Source organism: Pseudonaja textilis, chromosome 3 (assembly GCF_049901715.1).
Source record: "Pseudonaja textilis isolate UNSWEBS1 chromosome 3, rPseTex1.2, whole genome shotgun sequence".
In the NCBI taxonomy this organism is placed as follows: Eukaryota; Metazoa; Chordata; class Lepidosauria; order Squamata; family Elapidae; genus Pseudonaja; species Pseudonaja textilis.
Genome location: NC_141992.1, coordinates 44738143 through 44764212, shown reverse-complemented (window position 1 = coordinate 44764212; position 26070 = coordinate 44738143). Strand labels below are relative to the sequence as shown.

The 26070-nt window shown below is 36.6% G+C and overlaps 1 protein-coding gene across 8 annotated transcripts; it reads right to left on the bottom strand.

Moving 5' to 3' along the window:
• Window positions 1-1323: 1323 nt before the first annotated feature.
• On the bottom strand, window positions 1324-23411 carry RBBP5 (RB binding protein 5, histone lysine methyltransferase complex subunit). 8 transcript variants are annotated; one of them, XM_026715530.2, is made up of 15 exons: window positions 23352-23411; window positions 21545-21570; window positions 21114-21286; window positions 20404-20544; window positions 18374-18536; window positions 16603-16712; window positions 15206-15325; window positions 13680-13833; window positions 13505-13576; window positions 12145-12262; window positions 11869-11979; window positions 10134-10203; window positions 9386-9615; window positions 7612-7806; window positions 1324-2751 (listed from the first exon to the last, which is right to left on the bottom strand). In XM_026715530.2, the coding sequence occupies exons 1-15, from the start codon at window positions 23368-23370 to the stop codon at window positions 2723-2725; spliced, it is 1731 nt and encodes a 576-aa protein (XP_026571315.1). In that variant the 5' UTR covers window positions 23371-23411; the 3' UTR covers window positions 1324-2722. The 8 variants fall into 8 exon arrangements, with proteins under 8 accessions (XP_026571315.1, XP_026571316.1, XP_026571318.1 ...); XM_026715531.2 differs by having other exon boundaries at window positions 1324-2748; XM_026715533.2 differs by having other exon boundaries at window positions 7729-7806.
• Between the last annotated feature and the right edge of the window lie 2659 nt (window positions 23412-26070).

Below are 26070 nucleotides of genomic sequence, written 5' to 3'. Positions count from 1 at the left end.
AGCAATAATGTTATGGTATAGGGAAATCATTTTAACCTATTTTTCCTTGAGTACATGGAGCTTTTATAAAATTGTTAAAGACCAACAACCCTGCTGCTGATTGCAGTACTGTATATTCTTCTGAATTTCAGCAGCATGACTGTAGTGGGCTGGACTTAAACAAGAGATGGTGGTGGGATAAGTAGAAATGCTTTAACTGTCATTCAACATACCTAGTTAGGAATTAGTTGCACACTTAGTACATCCGGACTGCAATGGCAATTGTGTGGTACTATGCACCATATGTGCATACTTAAAACTCAAAAAAGAATGACAGTACAAAAGCAGTAAGATGAATGGAAGTGGTGGTAATAAGATGAACTCATTAAAACAAGACTTACATGTTACACTGAAAATACTGGCAATGTAGAGAGCAATATTGTGAACGAACCCAAGTTCCTGAAGTAGAGATTATTCACTTAAATTCCTCATAATGCTTTTGGAGTTACTGAACTATGGCATCAATACTAGAAAAAAATAGCAAAAAACAGGATTGGCTTTGCTGACTGATCTTTTATAGTGTTGGGGAAAAGGGAACACTGCTTGTGAACACTGTCAGACTTTAGATCAGGGTCAACTCATGTCATCACATGATGTATCGGGACTTTTCCCCCTTCGCTAAACTGGGTGGGGGCAGGGGCAGTGGTGGGGCCAGCACATCACGCATCCGGCCCACGAGTTTAACACCCTTGCTTTAGATTATATTACTGCTCCATATTAACTGATGCTTTGTGTGATGGTCTCAGAATGAAATTCATGATAGAAGATTGTTTCAGTAATTGTGGGTTGGGAGTCATTCTTTTTATCATCCCTGGATGTTAAAATACTGTTTTACTAATCACTGCATGATTCTGATGTGGTGTGAAGTGGCCCATTACATGCATGACAAACATCTTGCTCAAATTAAAAGTTATTAAAGTACATGTATCATGGAAGCTGTCCTTCATTACTCTTCCTCTTTGTTCTTATTAGAATTTTATATTACATTCAATAGCCTTACATGATAAGCTTCTTATGATAATTCCTACTGTTTAGCTTGCAATATTTTTCATTGTCTCAGTTCTAAAGAGGACAGTTACAATCCATTGTTTTCTTCAGAATAATGTTTGCACTTCAATTAAAATGACCAGAGTACATCACCAATTACCATAATAGCATGTGCTTGTTAGAAGCTGAATGTGACTTGATGGCACATAATCGATCGATTTATCAATTAAGAGCTAGATTGAAGAAAATATTCTACAACTTGTTTGAACAAAGCTAGTACAAAAAAAGCAGATTACATTTAAGAAATAAAATGTACCTCTTTATTTACAATTAGAGACGCTAACATCACAACAGTACTTTACAGTAGCTAAAAAGCAATTATTTTTCAGGTTATGTACAAACTACAATAGTAACAAAAAATAATAATATAAAACTGAAAAATAACGCACATTAAACTGTAGAAAACAGATCTGATTTGAATTCACAATACCACATAAACGATACAACAGTCATTATCCAACAGCTTTTCTATTATTCTTCATATGCACTTGGAAAGCTCTGAAGGTAACCAGATAATATAAGGGAATATTGCATAAAATTCTAGAAATAAGGATGTCATAAATAATAATATACAAAATATGAGATTTCAACTCAGGATATATTTAGAAGAAACATACCACAGACATTATGCAGAAAACAAAACAAACTAAAAGGCATATTTAAAATACCTTCATCCATTCTATAGATAGATGTAAGTATGTAAGTCACCTGTATATCCTTTAGCTGTACTTTGAAGACATCACTGCCATCATTTAAATATCTCCTGAATGAAAGGCCTGTTTGTAAAATAGACCCAGGATCAACATTCATATCCTCAAATTGTTTTCAGAGCATATGAACAAAATGAATTCATTTAATATAAGTCCGTGTTTTCCATTTTTATACCCTTCCTCTATGGAGTCTAGTAAAGTTTGTTCTCCCTAGAACCGTGAAGGGTTTGGGAAACAAGCATCTCTGGATGTGGTTAAAACATGGTGAGAAGAAACAAGACACTTTTTGCTCAGTCTACTTACTTTTTTATATGCTCCTTTTCTCCCTTGGAAAAATAGTTCTTGTTCTTATACATTAGAGACATCTGGATTTCAACAGCCCGTTTGAAAACTAGATCAATTTACAATATATCATAGCTGTAGGATAGTAAGCTAAGGACTAACTGCATTTACAATTCAATGCGATTGAGAAATAAACAACAACAAGGCTCAGAGTAATTTGATTTAGCCAGTCATAAGGCAATAATAGCCTGTTGAAGGAATTCAATAAGATTCCAGCATTTCTCTTTCTCAAGAATTAAGCCATGTAACATAAGGTAACCCAGGACTCAATGACCATACTTCTTATCTTGTTCCATACTTTGTACTCTAGGGAACTCCAAGAAGATTATGGGCAAAAACCAGCTCTTTCCCATCAGATTTTATTAAAATCTTTCCTTGTCTGTTTTCTATTAGTAAAAAGAAATGTCTAGGGACAAAAATGTTCCTCTTCCATAATTTGCATAAATTGTTCCCTGGAGATGCAGGCAGTTCAGTCAGATATTTTTTCCCCACATGAAGGCAGTCCATTATCTGATTTAACATTAGTCCGTATTTTATGTAATGACGTCAAAGTAAGAAAAAAGACGGAATGAGGAGGGAAGCTTTCATAACAACTCCGAGATTCCACCACCTGCTAAAAATCAAAACCAAAAGAAAAGAAAAACCAAGTATTACTGATATTCCCAATAGAATTCAGATAGTTTGCAGAAAATATAAACACTACAAAAATCATCCACACCTGGTGTAGAAGTAAAGGGAGGTACTTCCTCAACATTTAATACTATACGCTTCCTGTTTTTAGCTTTTTTTTTTTCAAACTGTTGCAAAAGAAAATGTATTTCAGAAAAACTCAGGACTTCCTCTCACTACTACAATGTCAAGAGTGCTCTCTGTAGTAAGGAAATTGAGGAGCACAACCTCAAGTAACAAAGCCAGGAGCTATATGGCAACCTTATCTCAAGATCAGCTTGTTAATTAAACTCTACAAGGGCAGGCAGTTCTTGTTCGTCCGACAAAGTATTCTTTCCCACGAGATTCAATTCGCCAGGATGTTTTCACAATTTCAAAAATAGTTCAGACAATTACGGCCTCATAAACTGATTTATAATAGTACAGAGCAGGCTTGTATAATATATGGCACGCAGACCACATGTGGCCCAACACAAAGTCTGTGTGGACCACTGATATTTTTTAACGTTAATTTGCCAACCACCAGGTACCACTGCCAGCTCTATTGCTGCTGCCACTCTGCCATCCACTAAACAGTTGAAAAGTACACCAGATATTCCTTTGCAATGATTTCATGTTCTAATGAATGTGGCTCTTTTTCCTCTACCTTTTATATGGGTCTAGCATACAGGGAGCCAACCCATTTCTACCATATTTTCCTAAAATCAAGTTCAGAGGTTGGAATGAACTATAGCTAGAATATCAAGAAGCCAGACAATAATTTAGCCTCCTAAACCTGAAATTAGTTAAGCCTCCCCAATCTGGTGTTATAAAATAGTGGATGTCCCATAACCCGCAGCCAATTTTGGCCAAGCTGATAGAAATAGTGGAAAGTACCAAGTTCAAGAAGGCTGGATGTCCTAGACAATGAAGCATGAATCCTATATGGAACCCGGAGAAACTGGCATATTACTAGGAGATGGCTGAGCAAGGGCAACGTTGTAGTATTTTTTGGAGATCTGCCTGGCCACTTATCAGCTGCTTAAATATCCTCAAGCTGGGAAACAGGATGACTTTGATAATGAGAAAAACTTTACCTAAAACCAAGAAATGTACCCTGAAGACACTGGGCTAAGCATACCTACATGAGGTGAGGATCCTGCAGATTTATTGACTACCCCGGCACCCCGCAGGATCCTTCTCCAATCTTCTAGAGCTGATCTCTGGATTTGTTCCAATGAAACTCATGGATTAATAATCCCATAGACACCATCAGAAAATTTAATGTCATTTAATTGCAGTTTTATTTCTGCCTAGGAATAGATTTTATACCCAAACTACCTTGTTGATGATCCAAACTCTGTCAAGGATCTTGGAGTACTCATCTCTAATGACCTAAGTGCTAGAGCCCACTGTAACTACATAGCCAAAAAGGCTATGAGTTGTTAAAGAGTTGTTAACCTAATCTTACATAGCTTTTTCTCTGGTAATATTATACTAATAACTAGAGCATAAAAAACATTTGCTAGACCACTCAAATACAGCTCATCAGTCTGGAACCCACATTACATATCTGACATTAACACAGTTGAGAAAGTCCAGAAATATTTCACAAGAAGAGTTCTCCACTCTTCTACTCGTTTCAGAATACCTTATACCACCAGACTCAAAATTCTAGACCTAGAAAACCTAGAATTACGCCACCTTCAGTCCAATCTAAGTATAGTATATAAAATCATACATTGCAATGTCCTACCCTTCAATGAATATTTCAGCTTCAACCATAACAACACAAGAGCAAACCATAGATACAAACTCAAGGTTAACCATACCAAACTTGATTGCAGGAAATACTACTTCAGCAACAGAGTGGTCAATGTCTGGAATACTCTACCTGACTCTGTGGTTTCTTCCCCAAACCCCAAAAACTTTAACCTTAGACTGTCTACTATTGACCTCAACCCTTTCCTAAGAGGTCTGTAGGGGGCGTGCATAAGAGCACCAACGTGCCTACTGTCCCTGTCCAATTGTTTCTTTTATTTTTTTTATTTTTCTTATATGTGTCCATGTATTCATAACTATGTTTTTACTTATACCTATTATCTTGTAAGCAATTGACAAAAATAAATAAATAATATATACACACATGCATACATAAAAAGCTTCTGATTATTGCTAAAGAAATTTTGAACAGTTAAAAAATAAAATTAGCTCTTAGGGGGAAAGATATGGAAACAGGTTTATGACTTGGAAGGCTGCCAAGCTTCCTAATTCTCATTTGTAAGGGGATTCAGGGGATAACATCATCATAAAAGCAACAAAACAGGAGCAGAGCAGGAAGGACAATGAACAAGCTGAGTAACAGTGGGCCAGCAATGAGGCAAATAAGGGTTCTGGAAATTATAAGATTCACAGCAGTAGCTACTGAGCTTCAAGGACATACAAAATATTTTAGGCTGAGTTACCTTTGAATATTTACTTAACAGCTATTACAAAAAATGTAAAAAAATCACTCAATGTTTCACCTAGACTCATTTCTTTTATCATTGAGCCTCATCAACCAATTGAGCAGAAAATAGTCTTGTCATCTATATACAGATGGGAAAGATGAAAAGGGTTTTTACTCAGTCTGAATGGCCAAGCCAGTGAATACAGGTAGTCCTTGACTTCATTTAGTTCATTTAGTGACTATTCAAAGTTACAATGGTGCTGGAGAAAAGTGCCTTGTGACCATTTTTCACACTTACAACATTGCAGCATCTCCATGCTCATGGGATCAAAATTCAGACGCTTTGGCAACTGTCTCCTGGGAGGTCATGTAACCTTCTGACAAGCAAAGTCAATGGGGAAGCCAGATTCACTTAACAACCATGTTACTAAGTGAACAACTGCAGTGATTCAGGGTGGCAAGAAAGGTTGCAAAATGGGGCAACAAATGTTTCACTTAGCAATAGAAATTTGGGGCTCAATTTTGGTTGTAGATCAAGGACTCCCTGTAGAGAATTCTTAAAAATTCAGTATAGTGGAATCAAGTTGCAACCTTGCCCGCTTGTCAGTTAATATCACAGAACTTGATCAAAGCAAACATCTTAGCCCTGAGATTCTCTGCTAATAGCCCAAATATGATTTCCTCCTTAAGAGTTTAGACTGGAAAAGCAAGGTTTTCCACATAGTTGGCTGCTCCTCGCACTTGCTCCAATATTTCTAGGAATATTTCGAATAATCCACAGCATTTCCTCCCTCTCAGTATTAACTCTGAAAAACAACAGGACTGCCAAAACAATTCTAGGAGAAAAGATCAGAAAAAATTAAAAGTCCACTACAGAGCCATTATCTCATCAGGGAAGGGTGACTGCCCTCTAGCCATGAAAAAGAAAATCTTTCGTGGCAATTCCAACGCTCCAATTTTCAACACTGGAGAAGAGAATCTTGAAAACTGGGACACACAAAAATAATTGCTAAGAGGATGCTGTAAGAACTTCAGGAATTCCCTGAACAAAGGAAATAATAACAGAGTTGGAAGGGACCTTGGAGGTCCTCTAGCCTAACCTCCTGCTCAGCAGGAAACCCTATTCCATTTCAGACAAATGGTTGTTCAATCTCTTCTTAAAAACTTCCAATTTAGAGCATTCACAACTTCTAGAGGCATAATAAATACCCATGCAGTAACTTTATACTGTATATAGGGAGTCATGGGTGGGGTGGGGGCAAATTGGCTACATTTGTCACAAAAATGACTTCGGTATTTATTTCATTTTACTTTATTTTATTTAGAAAATTTATATTGCCGCCTACTTGCACATGGTGACTCAAGGCAACTTACAAGGACATAAAAACAATATATAAGAGAATAATAATAAATAATAATACCCCACCCTGGTGCCGCTAATACCAATGATGGTTTGCTGCTTCAAGCAATGCCAGAGCAACAACAGTTCAACAGTGAGAAAGGACAGATAGAAGAAAAGTGTATCTGCATTATACTTGCTTATGCAACCATTTTTTTTCTGGTTTGAACTGCTAAAACATCCTTGTTAAGATTAAATGGGGGATCCTGCATGTTTTGGCCCATAGAATAGCAGTATTTGATGGCATGCAGTTTATAATCAAACCTCTACTTCCATTGCTGGAGCTCACAGTTGGAAGCTGACAGCCAAAAATGTTAGAAAGATGCTTCAAAGTAGCTAATAAATAATGTTGAGCTGCCTGTAAATTCCACAGCTTAGAAGAAAGACAAGTTCTCAACAAAATTCTTAGCAGCCTGCTGAAAATGGGAATTAGTAAATCGTGCCTAGTGGTGCAAAGGGAAGAGCAAACAGAATGCCTTCCTCAACTATAGGCAAAGTAGACACATAAAGAAAGGTATATTACCCTCTCAACCTTTTAAATACTCTCAATTTCTAGCATCTGCAAAGAGTATGACATTTTAAAAAATGATAGCAGTTGCATCCTGAAAAGAATTTTAGTTTTCATTATTTCTATCCCTTTATTTTCAGCTTCTGGGATTTTCTTTAACTGCAATTGTGAAATTATAATGGTATGAAGTAAAGAGCATCAATATCAACAGCTTGCTTCTCCGTGTCATAAAATTACATTCTTCTCTTAGGGTTTACATTCTTGAAGAATGCATGTTACAGAACTTACCAATATTTGTGATGAAAAATAAATGTTACGAGTCAAAAAGTACAATTCTGTCTATCCTTGAGAGCGCAGCAGCTAAACATTCAGCAAGCAGGTAGCGTTTGAGAAGTTCAAATGCTCAGATTAGGCCATTTCTGTACAAAGCAGGTCACCAAGCAAGCAGATGCTCACGGTGGGTCCTTACCTGGTAAAGGCTGTCCCAGCTCCGCCTGCACTTTACCCTTCGCTGCTCCTTCCAGAGGTAAAGAACCTCTGTCCCCTTTGTAGAGTTTCGGTTTAAATGGAGAATCTTTCTCTTTACCTTTTGATCCTTTAGGTCTCCCTGCTTGCTTCTTCTTGGATTTACCATCTCCTTTTACACCCAGCAGTGGATGGACTTCTGTAAAAGTTTAGAACAGAAAGTGTGTATTTTCATTTCTTTAAAAGGGAAACCAATAGATTCACTCTGTTGTTTATTTTCCAAATCTGTGCAAATCAAGGCACACAGTTGTATGTAAAAGTTTAGGCTTTTCTGGTTAAATTTCAATGAATTGGACTAAAGGAACAAAACCTGACACCATGGTACAAAGTCAAGTATATGTTTCAGCAAACTTATATACGTGTAATTTATGTATGGTTCTTTATAGATTAAAAGTAAGTAAACAGTGAACGAGCCAGTGACAAAACTTTGGATAGTGTTTGTAACACTTGCATTGGCTGAATTGATCGCCTCCAAATGTTTTTTATAATCAGCTAAGTACTTTTTCTTTCTTTCTTTTCATTTTTTTCCTATCAATTATCCTTGCAGGAACATTCACAGGTCTCCTTGTATGTACTGCATATTTAAATTCTCCTCATAGATCTGCAACAATATTCAGTCTGGGGGCTCTGAAGACCACTCCAAAGCCTTTAAATTTCTTTCCTGTAAGTACTTCTCAGGTGAATTAGAACTATATTTGATTTGAGATCACTATCTTGCTGAAACAGCCACCTCTTTTCAACTTCATTTTTTTACCTGATTGTGGGATATTAGCTTTCAGGATATGATTTTAATTGAAGCCATTCTTCCTTTCACCTATACCTCATCTATCCCTGAAAAGAAATTATGCGTTTCAGCAACTTCATCACCACCTTAAGATGAGATGACCTGATTCTCTTCACTGAAGCGGAGAAACAATGCAATTTGCTTCAAAAAAAAAAAAAAAGCTTTGTCCATCCCCTACAGTCACTTCAGCCATTTCTTTGGAATTTAGCAAGGGAATTCTGAATATGATTATTTTCTGGCAAGGCCTACAGCATATCTTTGATGAATCATGCTACAGGCACTGTTCACTCCCCAAGGTTTTGGCAAATAATCCAGATGAATTAAATGGCATACCCTCCAAAGCACGATATTCTTGCAATGCATGGTCTTGCACCACGTGCTGAAAATTTCTCACAGATGTAGGGAGTGCTGTGGAAGATGAGCCATTTGCATCCTCTGAAGTACTCATGCAACCTTTTGGCAATCCAGAGGAGGCATTGTATGTCTATAATATTTAGGGAGATGAGTTCTTTCCAAAAGCTTTTGGTGAACCATCTGGAAAAGGCAAACGGAGTGCTCCCACAACGCTTGCCAAAGGCTGTATAAAACAGAGTAAAGAGAAGTAACATATGAAATTTATGTAATGAGGTAAAGGGTGGGGAAGTTGTTCAATTCAAAAGCATTCTTTTCCAGATGATGAGCTGGTCTCATAGAAAATAAGTAGAACTACCATATAACAAATGACAGAATTCTGACATTTGATTTCCACTTGATTTCTTAAATGAATCACAATGTCAAGTAGTTCAGAAAAAAATGAGAGCATAGCTGTACATCCCCATTTATTCTGAAGACTACTGAAAATTAATCATATTGGCGGTATGAACTAAAGGAACAGATGATGGTTCTTTAGTAAGTCTACCTAACTGTAACGGAATGAAAAGGTATCCCTACCCACCATCATTAGGTACTCCCTGCAGTTCTATGTTGGTGGTTTTAGGTTTCTTCTTTGGAGGCTGAGGTCCATCGGACAAAGATGGCCGCTTCTTCTCAGAGCCTATTCCATCATCCGGTAAAGCAGTCTGAACTGCATCTGGTGGAGGCCCATATGGATTTTCCTCTGGGTCTTCCACCTCAGGAGCAATAGGCAAGTAGAGTAAAGCTTTAGAGTCTTCCAGTTCTTCATCACTGTCAGAGAAATCATTTATTTTTTTCATTAGCAACACACAACTCATGAGGGAAGGAAGGAATGTTCCTTCACTTGATTTTGTATTATCATTTACCCCCACATTAACCATTCAAGTGCATACTGTGAAGGCATCTCACATATGGAAAAAAAGAATACATTTCTTAACAACAGTCCTGGTTTCCTAATAAGTTTCACCACAAATTACATTAACCACACAACTGTTATACAAGAAAAACATTGTTCAAACATTTGGAAGAGGGACATTTAAATTTCTGAGTTTAAATTAGATGCCATTTATAACAGACTCTTGCACCAGGGTATTTTTGATCAGAACTAGCATCCTACTCATATCACAGATATTTAAAGCTTCAAGGTTAATCTGATTTAACAAACGGTAAATATTACTGAATGGGCAGGACTTGATTCTGAAATATGCACACACAAATAATTCATGCTCATAATTTTAGTCAACTAAAATTTATTTATGCCTTGTAATAGCTGGGCCATTACCAATTACCTGCTACAAAAAGCTGCAATAGGGTCTACACTAGTTACATCCACTTCCTCATCTTCTGCAGCATCAGCACCTGTCAAGTAACGAAAGTCAAAATAAAAAATTAGGAGACCATTAGCATTTACTTGATAAGTGCTGTTCTGCACTAGCAAATTAATGGAGATAAAAGGATAGTAAACCATAATATTAAGTACATACTATTTTTACTTCCAGTTAATAGAATGCCCTCCTAAGGGATGCACTATTAATTCAGATGCTATTCTGTTTCAAATATCATTAACACTGACGTTCATGTAAACATCTGCAAGGTAACAAGGAGTCCAGAATTAAATGTTATTTAATTGAACTCTTTTAAATTAGAGCATTCAAAATGTTTTACTCTTTTGTTGATGGAAATTTGTTACTGGATTTTTTAAAATCAATTCTTTATTATTTTCCCCATATACTGCTTTGGGCTCTTTTGGGTGCAAAAGCATTTAAAAAAACTTAAAATAAAAATAGGCACTGGCAATGTTTGCTATCCTCTAGCAATCTTCTTGAGAGATTTATTAGACAATTTAAGTAACAGCTATATTTTTAAGTAACATGTTCAACTTTATTGTACTTTTAATAGAAGTTTCATGTAATGTGGCTTGGTAATATCATTAACAGAATAATTCTGTATTTGTAAATGCATTGTTCTTTTTATGTGTCCAATAAAATAATAAACTTTTAAACATTAAACATTTCAGAATATTTTTTTAAAAAAATAAAATGAAATGAAATGAAACAATAAAATGCAATAAAACAATCCTAACAAAAGTTGTAATATCCATTATTCCAAAGTAAAGTAGGCATATAATTGTTTAGTTTAAAACAGTCCTGTAGGCTCAGAAATTATGGACAATAAAGAAAAAGCAAAGAAAGAAAAATAAAGCCCTGGGATAAGGTATATATGTTTTAGTTAGAAGGATGAAGTCATGCGTATTATCAGAAATAAATCCCATCGATGTTTCTGTTCCCCAGAAAGGATTGTTACAGATAAACCATTCTAATATACAGTTTATAGGATGGTATTTAAATGTGTGTTCAAATATACCCAAGAACAATTTATTCTGCAGGGATTACAACAATTAATACTAAGATAGTTATCAATAATTACAGAAGCTTGATTATACATATTCTAATCAGCCGAGTAACAAGGCTGTACTCTATATTTCTGATTTGAATGGGGACATAAATAGTCAGAAAAAAATATTAAATGCATTAGCCAATTAAAGTTTTTAGTCTGGTGTTAGATCTATATTAGTAAACATATAAGGAAAGAAAACAAGAAACAATGCAGACACATAGATGCCATGCTTTATAGAGGGATTTAAAAAAAATCATCAATGCAAGCTCATAAAAATGCTATATTTATATAACTTTCCCACCTAAATTATGTGTGTGTGTAAATATAATTAATATAATTATAATATAATTATGATATAATTATAATATATAATCGGTATTTGCTATATCCTGTATAGGCAAAGATATGTTTTATTTTATAAAGCATAAAATCTTATAAAGCATTTTATAAAATATAAATTCTGACAATTGTAACATATTAACAAAAAGACATTAAACTGCACTACTTATAAATGTGAGATGATTCATACCTCACATTTTTTAAAACACAGCAGTGCAGAGCTTCAAAAGGATCTCTTTAATTTTACACTAACTTTACTATTTTAAATATTAAGGTTAGGTCACATACATTTACTTAGCATGGACCCCAGTTCTGAAGCTTCACATGGCTTTCTTATGGTAGCTGGCCTCCAGTCATACTGCTGGCAACTGGCTGTCAGCAGGTGAAGACAACCATCATCTGTTGGTTGGACGATTCAAAGAAAACAGTGTATTTTCATCTCCCGCCACAAAGGTATCCAATTTGCCATGATAAGAAAAAAAGATATGCTGGATTCAAATGGGCATTGACATCTCCAGCAGGGTTGTTCTTGTTTTTAAAATAAATTTAAAATACATTCATTACCTGTCTGTTCTGGCTCACTTTTATCTTCATCTTCTATGTCAAATTCAGACTCCCGTTCTTCATATTCTACATTTTCATCCAGCTCTTTAAAATCAGGTGCAAAGGCACTCCAGTTTTCCTAAACCATAAATCCCCCCCACCCAAAAACATTTCAAACTTGTGATGCTATGTAGCACATAAGCACCATGTAAGCAATGACCATAGCTTTTTAATGACATTATGCTGTATATTGAGCAGCAAACTGACTCTATGGCCCCCCTTGCCCAATAAGGGTGTTCCTTGTGTTGATTGCAACCTACTTCATAAAGGGGTTCTACTTAAAATCCAGTTTGGGGACAACCCTTCTATCCTGGTCTTCGCATCAAAAGCCTGGAACCTCCTGTTTCCTAAAATTGTTGCTCTCCCATAACCTACCGTATTTTTTGCACTATAAGAAGCACCTGACCATAAGACGCACCTAGGTTTAGAGGAGGAAACAACGACAAAAAAAAATATGGAGCACCGAATATGGAGCAGCAGTGTAGTGAGGGCAGGAGGTGGAGCCTGAGAAGACCACAGATAGGTGTCCTCTCATGTGCTAGCTCTGCCTATTGATTCCTGCACTGCGGAAAAGAGACAGAAGAAGTGGGCAATGACAAAGACAGAAGAGGCATGGTTCAGCACTGTAAAAGGATCCCGCTGCCGTGGCCTGGCTGCTATTCACCAAAGGACCGACAACGGTCCACCTTTGGGGACCCCTGAGGTAATACACCTCACAGTCTCTAATGCAATATTCACTCCATAAGACACACAGGCATTTCCAACCACTTTTGCAGAGGGGAAAGTGTGTCTTTGGAGTGAAAAACATGGTAATAATGTCTTCACCTGCCGCTTTGGACTCTTGTAATTTGAACTTGTTTGATTCAACTTGTGTATGCTTGTGCAAAAACCCTACAAGTTGAATGTTTGTTTTTGCATAAATAAAAAATGAAAGTCTAGCACCTCAACTTCTCTGAATGATCTAGAACAGGAGAGGTAATCTAAGTTATCGTAGTCAAGTTCCCCTTCAGGGCAAAAAATCAAAATTAAAGCAACAAGACAAACAGCTCTCGAGCTTTCACCTAAGCATATCCAGTGAAGGGGAATCTACCACCTCTGTGTGTAATTGATTCTACTGTCACATTGCTTCCTCTGTCTATTAGGATTTTATTTAGATGGTTTTTGCATTCTTTTTATATTATTCTATATTCTGCATTTACTTGGAATACAACCCCAGTGTAGTTTATGCAAATACTTAAAATATTCAAAATAGATGAAAACAGAGCCTCCACTTAAAATCAAAATGTAGAAGGCTAATAAAATGCAGCAGAATTCTACCTACCACTTGATTCTGTGCCCATATAGATACCACTCCACTGGAAATAGAAGCAATGATTGGTCGGACAGGATGCCACTAGAATTGCAGCAGGAAGAGGGAGAAAAGTAGCAGGTATATTAAAATAAATCAGGCCCGTTGTTTTGACAAAAGAGAATGGAGAGAAAGATGCAGCACTTACTGCCACATCCAGCAATAGTTCTCCTCTAGTGCCATGGAGGATTTTCACAAGGTTGCCAATACTTTTCTCCCATATGTACAGAGCATGCTGACGGGCTGACCCTGCAACAATATACTCCCCGTCACCAGAGAAACAGCATTTCTTCCAAGGTGTCCTATAAGAAAGGTATTAGCAGAAAAAAGTTAAGCGGTTTTTTTTTCAAGGGCAGGAAAAATAAAAAGATTTTTTTAAAAAACACCAAACTCTTAAAAATATTTTATCTGGAGAGAATGACATATTCCAAAAACGCAAATTGCAAATTCTGCTATCTAAATGTAAGTATTCAAATCAAACTATATCTCCCAAATTGGTTAACTGGACTATCAATCCTTGGGTGATTATTTAAAATAGCTATTGCAAAATGTAAAATGTAATTAGAAAATAGAAAATAGAAAACATAAAGTGCAGCGCAACACTAGTCTTTCAACTCTCCTTTTCCAGACTCGTAAAATTCTTGGATCTTGGCTCACACAAGCATAACAGAAGGAAGGTTCTATTTCTACAGAGGGATGCCTTTAAAAATATATGAATGAAAAAGGAACAACTCTGCAAATCTGGCTAAAATCATTTGCTGGCTCATCTTATCCCATAATTGTCTGCATCAATAATTTATCTACATTAAATAGACAGGTGCAGCTAGAAAACTCTCTTCCCAACCAAGATGGGTCCATCTGTCCCCTAGCTTTGTTCCTTATGAATGGTCTTGTATAGGTGCCTGGTATATCATTTTCCATTTATTGTACTCTTCTTCAGTTTTTATATCAATTTAAGATCCTACTTTAAAGACTCTGATAGGAAGGTAATAGATATATATGAAAATGGACCACAAATGAATACATAATCTGGCCAGTGTAATAGCAGTACTTTTCAAATTCACTTTAAATGACAGGATACTATATTAGGGAATATACTGTACAAAATTATCCAAGAGCTTTTTTTGATGGAGAGCTACCCAGAGTTTGTTGCAAGATGGGCACTATATAAATGTTTCAAATTCACATAGTTAGGACTAGGATGGGAGACCAGCAGCAAATTCTAGGGCTATAAACCAAACCAGGAAGTTGAAAAAAAGACAAAACCATTTCAATTTATTGTTAAGAAAACAACATGGATACATCCATTTAATTACTAGGACTGAGTCTGACCTAAAGGGAACTTACATTTGTACATTTACAACTTGATCCTATGAAGATTACTCAAAACTAATTTTCAATTTTTAAAAGAGTGTTACTACCAGATAATTATACAATTTTAGCCATGTAGATAGAGGTCTTCTTTTGGTAAGTGGGGGATCTGTGGTGAGGGATCAATAATCAGGGAATTCTGTCATATAAGACAAGTTGAATGTTTGAATGAATAGTTATTGTTTTGAAAGGTTACAAAGAAAACAGCCATGTAAGAGGATTAACTATTATTAACTATTTGATTAACTATTGAATATTACAAAGAAAACATATTCTGATGCCTTAGTTACTTTACATATTTACCTGTTCACCAAATCCTGTAGTTTTTGCATAGGTTCTGGTTCCCCATCTCTACCGCAGGTTAAGATTTCCCGGCCATCATAAACTCTGATTATGCGATCAGCAGTATTTATGAGAAAGCAACTGGAAGATGGAAACATATTAACATGCTACAATGATACTAGCTTTCTGAAATGCATTGCTGTTCCACCCTTTTACAATACAGTGACCACTCAGAATTATGACAGCACTGAATGAATAAGACTTAAAACTGGCCTATGAAGTTCTGGCCATTTGCAAAATATCAAGAGCCATATGATCACAATTCGAGTGCTTGTGGACCAGCAAACAACTACCGGTGTAATGGTCCCAGCATCTTGTGGTCATATGATCACAATTATTTTCAACCTCCAATGCTGGCTTCCCACAAGCAAAGTGAATGGGAAGCCAGCAGGAAGCTGCAATTGCATCATACTTAATGACCATGGGCAGTTTGCTTAATGATAGCAAACAGTGAGGGGTGGTATATAAATTTACTAAAAGCAACTAATGTTGTAAATTGACTTATGTGATTTTCTGCTTTACGTCTGTGCCATTTAGAACAGAATTGCAGATCCCAATTACCTGCAACTAAGCCATAATATGAAAGTCAGAAAGACTTCCTTTAGATGCACCTAAAGATTCAAGTACAGCAGAATATATTTTGTTTTTGAAGGCTGCTTTTTATGTCAGAGTGTAACCTGCTTTTTCAAAACTTCTTCAGTTTCAAAAACAAATTACAAATTTGGCTGAAGATCATACAATCTAATGCAAACTCAAAAATTCCAAAATTGCCCTTATCTAAAAGCACATTTCAAAACATTTCCAAAGGTAAAAGAAAGTCATTCTGAAAATAAGCCCAAGTATCAATCCATTGATTAAAAATGGGCATTTGGCAACTCCAATGAATTTAAATAGTGCCCTTTCGCTGCAGGACATCTGGGAACAAATGTCATTAATTCGTGAAGAAGCCATAGTTCTGTTGTACAATACATGTTTTGTGTAAAGAAACCTTCAAAAGTCAAGTCCTTGTTAAAAGATAAGGAACTAAGTGATAGGAAAGACAACTGCATGAGTTTGACCAGAACGAACAATACTAGCCTAGAAAAATGAGATCTGGCATGGCGGGAAATTTCCTATCCTTGTCTGATAAACCCAGGTGCATTCATCATTTACCCTCATTTTGAAATGAATAATTGTCATCGTTTAACACTCACAGAATGTGTGTTGAGAGGAACAGGATTATATTCAGTAACTCCACTTCAAATCACAAGTGGGAAGAATTTAAAATTGTCTACATAAATAGTACTTGGGAGAAAAAACCTTTTCACCATTATGCTTTCAGTGAATAAATTCTGAAGCTCTCACTGATTTCAACTCACCTTCCTTTTCGAGCAAATTCTATAGATTTAATAGCAGTAGTGTTGCTGGTCCCTGTTGTCACTCTGAAGGAAGCCACGAGATCCTGAGTGTCTGTCTTTAACACCAAGATCTAAAACAGTAAGAAGATATGTCTTTCTGGGTACGATCTTTCTACCTAAAACTTGTAAGAAATATCCAATGAATTCTAAGGATATACAGTTCACTCAATTATATTTTATTCCATAACTTATGAAACTGTAAGCAAGGGTCTTATAACATGTATGTTATCATTTAAAAGTGAGACAAAGCTTTACATTTAACATTGCAATATTACAGTAGGTATTAAAACCCAACGTATGCTGCCAACAGTATAGATTTCATTTTGTATATTAATATTTTTCCAAATGAGAACAGCCTCATTGAGAAACATTTTACAACTACTATATGAAATTTCAATTGAATATTGATCGTAACATTCTTTGTATCATTGTATGTATTTGAACCCAAAACTTTCTGGCTTTGATATTTAGAAATGATAAAATGACCTTTGTGTTGTGCAATGTCAGTTATCTTTACCAGTCACATGTCAACAAGCATCCTTACTTCTGAATAAGCTATATTTTTTCTGCATTATATATTATATTTTATATAATAAAACTCAATTGTTAAAAGCTTCAAGCATCAGCAGATTGAAATAAATGTTGCTTAGAAGCATGGAATTTAATACGTATATAGATTTATAGGAGGCGGGGTGATACCAAAATAATAAAAGAGTTTCTGAGACACTATTTTTACACACATATGCATTTCTATATACTCTTTTATCACCCACAGGATGTTATACAATAGTAATAGCACACCTGAAAAAGCTAAATATGAATAGATTATGAAATCTACTTTCAAATCTGTTTATTTTATACCAGTTTAATATTTCCTGTTCTTCTGATAAGGGAAAATGATAATAGGTGGGAGGAACCCCATCATTAGATAATCAGTATTTTGTGTCAAAGCCAGTAAATAACACCATTTGCTAGTTTGGCAACAACTCTCAACGGGAGTAACATTTCATATATATTTGATTGTACCTTCATCTAATAATTCTACTATAGAGGCCTCAAGTAACAGATTGATTAACTGTTTTGTGAATTCTCTGGAACAAGACATAGCCCAACCTAAACATTTGAGACAGTAGTCATGCAGAATCCTTGATCAATGTAGTATGGTAGTATATATTTTCTGCATGTGGTCTATTGTTCATGAATGTGTGATATGTCTTTGAGCAATGGAATATTCATTGCGTGACATCTAGTGGACATATTGCAAATGCAACAAATCTTCAAACAAACTAGTGAACAGTGTGACTAAAGACATGGAATGATTATGGGTCATCAACTCAATGCTGACTTTTATTGACAGATAGATCTGTCCCCAACTTTTCCAATGGTTTAATCACTGCTATAAAAGTCCAACCACCTTATTGCTTCTGATCCCTTTCTTCTCTCTCCTTCCATCTTTCCCAGCATTATAGACTTCTCCAGAGGATTAAGTCTATGCATAATGTGTCCAAAGAATGATCATTGAGCCTCACCATTGAAGCAGAATCCTCTGTGATTATTGAAAAGCTCCACTGAATTCAATGGGATTTAATACGAGATAAGTGAGCAAGAACTACATCCCTGCTGCAGAACTGTTTTTTACTTATCAGATAAAAATCTCATTTACTTACATGGGGTTTACCTTTGAGACAGGTTTGGGTTACAGAACAAAGAATACAATATAATTATTTCTCACCTTTCCTTTAGCATTTCCTGTGTAGATATATTCCCCTCGTCGATCAAAAGAAGCTACCACATTGAGATCAGAATCATCATCTACTGGTAGGACAACATGCTTCGAATCAGACAATGTTAGCATTACTGGGGCAGATTTCATCGGACATACTAACACCTTGTTTCTAAAGAAATAGAAAAACAAGAAACAACTACATTCTCAAACATCAAGCAATGCATCATCAAGAACATGAAAAACACAACAAGGGAAGTATGTTTTTTCCCTTGAAAAAAAGTGAATCGTATTTTGTACTCATAAACAAGTGTAAGCAGGATTAATAAATTGATTCAGTATCATTCATATGCTAAACAGTTGATACAATTCTTATAATTGGTAAATAAGTTTTCGCTTCCCCATATAGTTATTCATTCATTTCACTTTTATTTCATCTGTCCCCCAAGAAACTAATAAAACAAAAAGACAAAGATTACATTCTCTAATGAGGAAAGTTTCTGAATAATCTTTCAGGTCAGATCCCCATGAAATGTAACAGTGATGCAGTAAAGGTATTTGATATGATCTGGCTAGGGGATGAGAAGAATGAGGAGAAATGGAGCAAGAAACAATTAAGTGGCAGTATTCCTGTCACTCATGATTCTAACAATATTGGAACTAGTGATCCTGTTCTTAGAGAAAACCAGTAAATTCTCAGAATCCCTTGCCTGTATCTGTTGACAATAACTCAAAATCAGAGAGTTAGCCATTTAATCGTAGGAACAGATGCTTAATGAAAATCCAAGACTAGGGATTGAGCTTCACAGATGTGAGAGATTAGTCAGAAGGCATTTAAGTGCCAACAGGACAGCAAACTCTGCAGCGATTCTTTAATGAGTCACCACTGTTTACTGAATATTCAGCAAAGTTTATTTAATATGCTCACTCCCTTTGATCAATGTTAAGAACAATTTATCAATCTCTCTTATGAATATCCAGCATTGCTGCATCTTGGATTTCTCTAATCTTGTTTTTTGCATCTTCTGTGGATTTACTGCCTACCAGTTTCAAAGTCTGCTTTCCTGTTTGATCCATGAGTCTAACCTCAAAGATGCTGCAAAAGGATTTTTTTCAAAAGCTGTATTGTTAGAGTTTGCTGTTATAGAGTCTGAGCCTATTTATCTCAGGCCTAAGGCAGATTCTGTGCCTGCTAATTTGCCTCCTGACAGTTTAGCATGCCAGCATTGGAAATAATTATTATAATTAATAATTTTTGTATTGAATATAATAAACAGGTGGACAGATGTTTACTATATTTAATAATTTTTTAGTGTATGCTGCCTGAGTCTCAGCTCTAGATGGCTCACTACAATCAAAGAAATTACAGAACATTTAATGAGTTATAGAGATAAAAGATGACAAACAAAACAACTGGAATGAAACAGTGGGTCTCATTTTCTCTCATTAAAGGCCTAGAACCTAGATGAAGACCCAGGCTTTCATAGCTATTCTAATCAACAGCAAAATGGGGGCTACATGAATCTTGCAGGGAATCTCATATCTCCTCAAACTGCCAAATTCAGAGACTTTTCATATTTTGTATATTTGTATTTCCACATGTATTTAGGAAAATGCATATGGAAGAAAAATTCCTAAAAAAATTCTGCACAAAGTTTAGAACAATATCTAGACTCATGACAAAGAGAAACATAGATATTGATACTGGGATGAAAAGCAAGATCTTTCTCTATCATGTATTCTACATGTGCTTGAAAACAATACTGAATTCTAAGAACCTTAGATCTCAATTCTATCAACCTGTTGATGCACTGACCCACAGTATTTCAGATAAACTTTCTTATTTCTGGAGCCAATACCTCTACAGTAGTGATAACACTGTATGCCCAAACTAGCCAATTTTTGTTTTGTCCAGCTAAGCCGTATAATAAAAAAAAAACCAGACTATACCAACCCATGAAAAGTATTATAATTTGCATATACTTCAAAGAAATTACCTAGATTACTACTATTTTTAAAAAGGTGTTAATATTACTTACTGATCACGGGGATGATACTGGACTTTCAGAATAGGAGAAGGAAAACGAAACCTCTGATCACAATCACCAGTCAAAACATCCCATTGAGATACCATATTATCAGTTGATGCGCTCACTAATTTGTGACCATCTCGACTCCAACTGAAAGAGAAAGATCTAAATAGCCTCTCAGTACAACCCTCACTGTCCCCATGAAATATCATGTTGACAAGCTTTCTACAGCACTGCAACCTTAAATTTGATTTCCAAAAAACATTTAAAGAACTAAATGCCTTGTAAGTTCAGTGGAAAAATCACACACTACAGCCTTAACATATCTTTATGTATCACCTATTAGTTGGTATCAGAACAAACTGACTGCATATGTGTTTCAGAATCAAATTGCACCTGAAGTTATCACTGAAATTTTTATTGGAACAACTTTCATTACAACTTTCAAAATATTGGACACTTCATTCCGATTCATTTTTCTGGTACAGCTGGTTTAAGCTTCACACAAAGTTTTGAGTTGCCTAGCTGTCAACTATGCATATCCCTGAACTGTAGTAAAAACTAGTAATAAAAACTAGTAAACATATTCTAATGAAATGCTCAAAGTTTAAATACATGACCATTGTACAATAAATGCATGCAGAATTCTTTCTTCTGAACTCAACTGCAGGCATATCATCCACAAAGCAAATTAAATTTGTATTAGGATAATTCCTTACCATAATGAACAAACTGGGTGAATATGGGCACTTATTATTTTTGCAATGCCCCTTGTCAAGAAATCCCAAATGACAATTCGGCCATCATTACAACCCACTGCTAGAAGAGTGCCCCATCTGTTAAAAGTACATGTAAGAGCCATACTAATACAGTCCAATGTGCCATCAGCTTCCTGAAAACAAAAAAGGGATAAAAAAATGGAGAGGTTTCATGTATAGGTTACGTAACCATGTTACTTCACTCCATGAAATGTCTCATGCAAATAAATAATTTGTCACAAGTTCATGTTATGTTGAAGATTTAAGACACACAGTCGATTTCATGTGTATGAACATATACCAAATATTCTCCTTTCTAGCCCAGTAAAATAGTCACAAACAAACAATAGAACAAAATATTTATACAAGGGTAAATACATATACATATATACCTCTGGATAGTTCTGCCCAAAGGATTCTGAAAAAGAAAAAGAAAATATGAAGGAAATTCAAAAATGCCACAATTCTTTTTGTTGCATGCTGCATTACTGAAGATCTAACAATAGGGGCATATACTGAAACAATAAATCTGACCTATAAATGAGTAGCATGCCTTACAATATTATATCTGCTATCCAGAAATGGAACAAAGTTTTAGCAATGAGGTTCAACTAACTTAATACATTTCTAATTGAAAATATTAGTAAACTTAAACAATATTTATTGTTTTTGGAAAAGCAAAAAATAAATTCCTTGCTGCAGGAATTTCAAAACTGTATTCAAAATTACTCTTTGGATTCCAATAACCATATAATCATCAAAATTAAAGTACTTCTTAAAGTTAGAAATCTTCAAAAATGAGATGTTGCTATGCCTTAAGGGGAAGTAATAAAATAAAATTTTAAAAAAAATCTAGAAACCTGTTTTCTTTTTGAGAGGCCATTTTGGAAATAGTTATCAGGTGAAGTTCATTAATTCTCATGTATCCTCCAAATCCTTTAACTGTAATTCCATCCCAAGTAAAACAGGCATGTTCAGTAAGATTGCCTTAACAAGTCTAGAAAAAGATGTGCTGTCTGTTTCAAAATGTTAGGAAGCTGAGGCTTTTACCAGATATTCCTTTATCATATGAATGGGATAGGTATGGGTATGGTATGGAATGGAATAGAATAGAATTATAGTTGGAAGGACCTCGGGGATCTTCAAGTCCAACCCCTTGGTTAGGCAGGAAATCCTATACCATTTCAGACAAATCAGTCCAATCTCTTCTTAAAAATTGCCAGTGTGGGAGAATTCACAACTTCTGGCAGGCAAGTTGTTCCACTGATTAATTGTTCTTAACTGACAGGAAAGTTCACTTTAGTTCTAAGTTGCTTCTCCTTGATTAGTTTCCACCTATTGCTTCTTCTCCAGCCTTCAGAGGTGCTTTGGAGAATAGCTTGACTCCCTCTTCTTGGTGGCAGCCCCTGAGATATTGGAACACTGCTGTCCTATCACCCCCGGTCGTACTCAATCCCAGCAGCCGATCTTTATATATGGTCTAGCCTCCTAATCATCTTTGTTGTTCTTCTCTGCACACTTTTTCTAGCCTCAACATCTTTTTTACATCGTGGCGAGCAAAATTTATATTATTCAAATCATTCCTAACTCACGTACACAATACTTGGAAAGTGAAAACAGAGTTACGAAATCATCTGACCTCAACATTACATTAAGGGTGGGCGTCCTCCCTACCCATAATGGGTGTGGGGGGGGGAGGTGGCGGGGGGGGGAGCCAGCAAAAGAGAAAAGATGAAAGCGCCCGGCTTTCATCCACCACAATCCCCAAAATTTACAACCAATGAAAATCGGGTCCGTCGGGGTCCGATGGAGGCGTCCGCGGCATACATCTGCCTGGACTCTTTTGCATTTCAGTCAAAACAAATGTTTTGGGTTTGGGGTTTTTTTTTAAAGCGACGGAGAGGCAGCCTCCCGCCGTTTTCGTACCGCTGGACAGCTGCGCCCCCTTTTGCAAACGGGACGAGAGAAAATGCGCGCCCCCCAAACCCCGAAGCTTCCCGCGTTCCAGTCTAAGCAGCAACCCAGCGGCCCTTCCTCCCCACTTCCAACACCGCCTTGCTTGATCGCCCACAAACGCGCCTTCCCGGGTTCATCCCACGGACCCGTCTACCCATCGCCCCCCCGCCCCGTCCGCGCCCCCCCAGCACCAAGTAAAGAGCAACGATCGAAGCGCCTCCTCCCCCCCCGCCCCCCACGCACCGAGCAGCTCCAGGTTCATCTTGCTCAGACTCTTCTTCCGTCCGATCCCGCTTCGGACGCAAAGACCCAAAGGCCCCCGCCCGAAGGGGTGGCCGCCGTAACTCTGCCTGATGGAAACGTTTTCTATTTCCTGGCGGCTTCGATCCCTCGCTGCGTCACACAAAATAATTGGTCGCCGTTTTCATACCCAACATTTCCTAAAAACGAAGAGCAACGTGGCGAGAAACCATTTGGGATGTACGGAGAAAACAGGCAGCGCCGTAGACAGACCGGCGTCCACAAAATCCAATAATATAAACCGGGCTGAAACAAAGTGAGGAGAGAGGAGTTCCGATTATACAGATTCGCAGGAGGCGGAGGGAATGTTCGTTTGCAAGTAAATTTCTGTACACTATTAGAAATCTTAGTTTGTGCAGAACAGTGTTGAGTATGCTTTGGTTAAACGTGGGGTTGTGCCACTTTTGTGGTTTACTGCCCAAACGGGCCAAAAATGTAGACTTAGCAGGGAATGCTACATATGACACTGCTACAGACAATGCTGAAAACCTAGTCTATTGTTTAATATTTTAATTAATGAAAAGAGCTATAAGGAAGCTTCACTGAACAAGGTCTTAATGAGCAGTGGTAGCCAGTATTTATGGACCTACTTTCCTTAAAATACTAGAAGCATAAGTAACACATGAATAATAAATTAAATCATAGCTACTGCCTACCATAGGTACCTCAAAATTTACAAAACGGGAAGGACTACAACAGATCTAAATGACAGTTGCCCGATTTTGTAGAATGAAGTTAAATATATGCAGGGAAAGAAGATGTAGGCTTTAATTCTGTAAGATGGAGCAGTGTATAAATTTGATAAATACAAATAAATAATTGTGAAAGAACAACACTGAATAGGTGTTGTTATGGAAGCTTATGATTGCTGATAATTGTGTATTATGCTGTTGTAAAAGTAAGTCGAATTTGGTGTGAATGGAATATATAAGTTGTGTGGTAGACCAGGGTGATATTGGCTCAAGAATGAATGTGTGGGGAATAAAAATGCAGTAGTCTGAGTTGGGTCAAGATATGAGTCGTTGTAGCCATGTCCTCTTAGCTAGATCTAGGTAATGCCATAATTGTGAATCAGTGGTGGGATTCAATTTTTTTTACTATCGATTCTGTGGGCGTGGCTTGGTGGGTGGGGTGTGGCTTGGTGGGCATGGCTTAGTGGGCGTGGCAGGGCAAGGATAAAGTAAAATCTCCATTCCCTCCCCACTCCTGGGGGAAGGTGACTGTAAAACCCCATTCTTTCCCCATCCCACTAACCCGCTTTCCAGCTCCCTCCTGTGCTGGGCCACAAAAGAAGACCCAACCGATTAGTTGGGACTCGGGAAGCAGAGAATAGATGGGACCAGGGCCAGTCAGAGGTGGTATTTGCCAGTTCTCCAAACTCCTCAAAATTTCTGCTACTGGTTCTCCAGAACTGGTCAGAACCTGCTGAATACCACCTCTGTTGTGTACTAGCCAAAGCTGGTCAAAGGCCCTTTTCTTTATGATTTCCACCTATGACCAAACAGGAACTATGTCCAAGAGGACTTGCTGCCTAGAAACTCAGGCAATTGTGTTTGGTGTAGAACTGATAAAACCTAATCCCTAAATTTGAGAAATTAATCTTGTAAAATGTTTTTTCTGTCCTTATCAACAGCACAAATCACAAATAATTCAGTCAAAGCAAAAAAGCATTTAAACAGAATCTTTATTTATATTTCACATTTTGGAATAACCATATTTTGAAATAATACGTGCATTTGGTATATGTGATGTGGCAGAAAGCAACAAATCAAACAATAGAAGACACTGAATATGAGTTAGACAATAGAAACCATTGATCTTAGATAATATTCACAAGTGGAAACTTTATGGGTTACGGTATATATGGGAAAGGTTACCCTTTCCCAACCAAGTTTGTATTTTTCTTAATACTTGCAAATGTATTCAAGAACTTCCATAATATGCTCACTGTTGTTTAGTTTATAGGCTAGTTTTTGCATGTAAAAAATGACTTTGGCTAAAAAGCAAACATAGTTTTCTGAACTTCAAAAGGAGGCATGGGTGCCATGTTAAATATATCTTTATTAAAAAGCTAGTGATGAAGCTTGAAATTCCAAATAACAGTCCCACAAATTGTACATCTGTTCTGTCTGGAGCCAACAAAGCAAACAGAACAACTTGTTTTAGGATTTAAGTCTATTCTCTTTTAATGATACACTCACTGCTTCCAAACCCTGGGAAAACTCAACAATCCCACTTGAGTACAGAGAGTCCTCAGATGAGTACAGATAGTCCTCATTTAGTAACCACAATACCAGCAACTTAGTTGTTAAGTGAAGTGGTTACTAAGCAAAACCATGATTTTGCTTATGATCATACTTCAGCTTTCCTTTGCATTACAGATCTTTGAATGCTGAAAACACGAAATACTTCATCATCATTGTAACTATGAACATGAGACAGTTGCTAAATAAGGACTACCTGTATGAGTATGGTAGAAGCATGGTACAGTGAGGTAAAACTTGCAGTTCAAAAATCTAAACTGACTATTTGTGCTATAGGACCTCAAATCAGTACTGCTGAAAGCTCATTGAAAATGTACCAACCTATTTTGTTTTGGTTGTTCGAAGACTTTCTGAACAAATGACTGTTTTGATGAGGATTTTGAGGCAGGCAGGAATAG

Excerpts from the sequence above, each read along its gene's own strand:
- RBBP5 (XM_026715530.2), bottom strand. Across the intron at positions 21,287-21,544 it reads TTGGGCAGAACTATCCAGAG|GAAGCTGATGGCACATTGGA; the intron begins GTATATATGTAT and ends TTTTGTTTTCAG. Across the intron at positions 7,807-9,385 it reads GCAGGGAGTACCTAATGATG|AAGTCCATCCACTGCTGGGT; the intron begins GTGGGTAGGGAT and ends AAACTTTTACAG.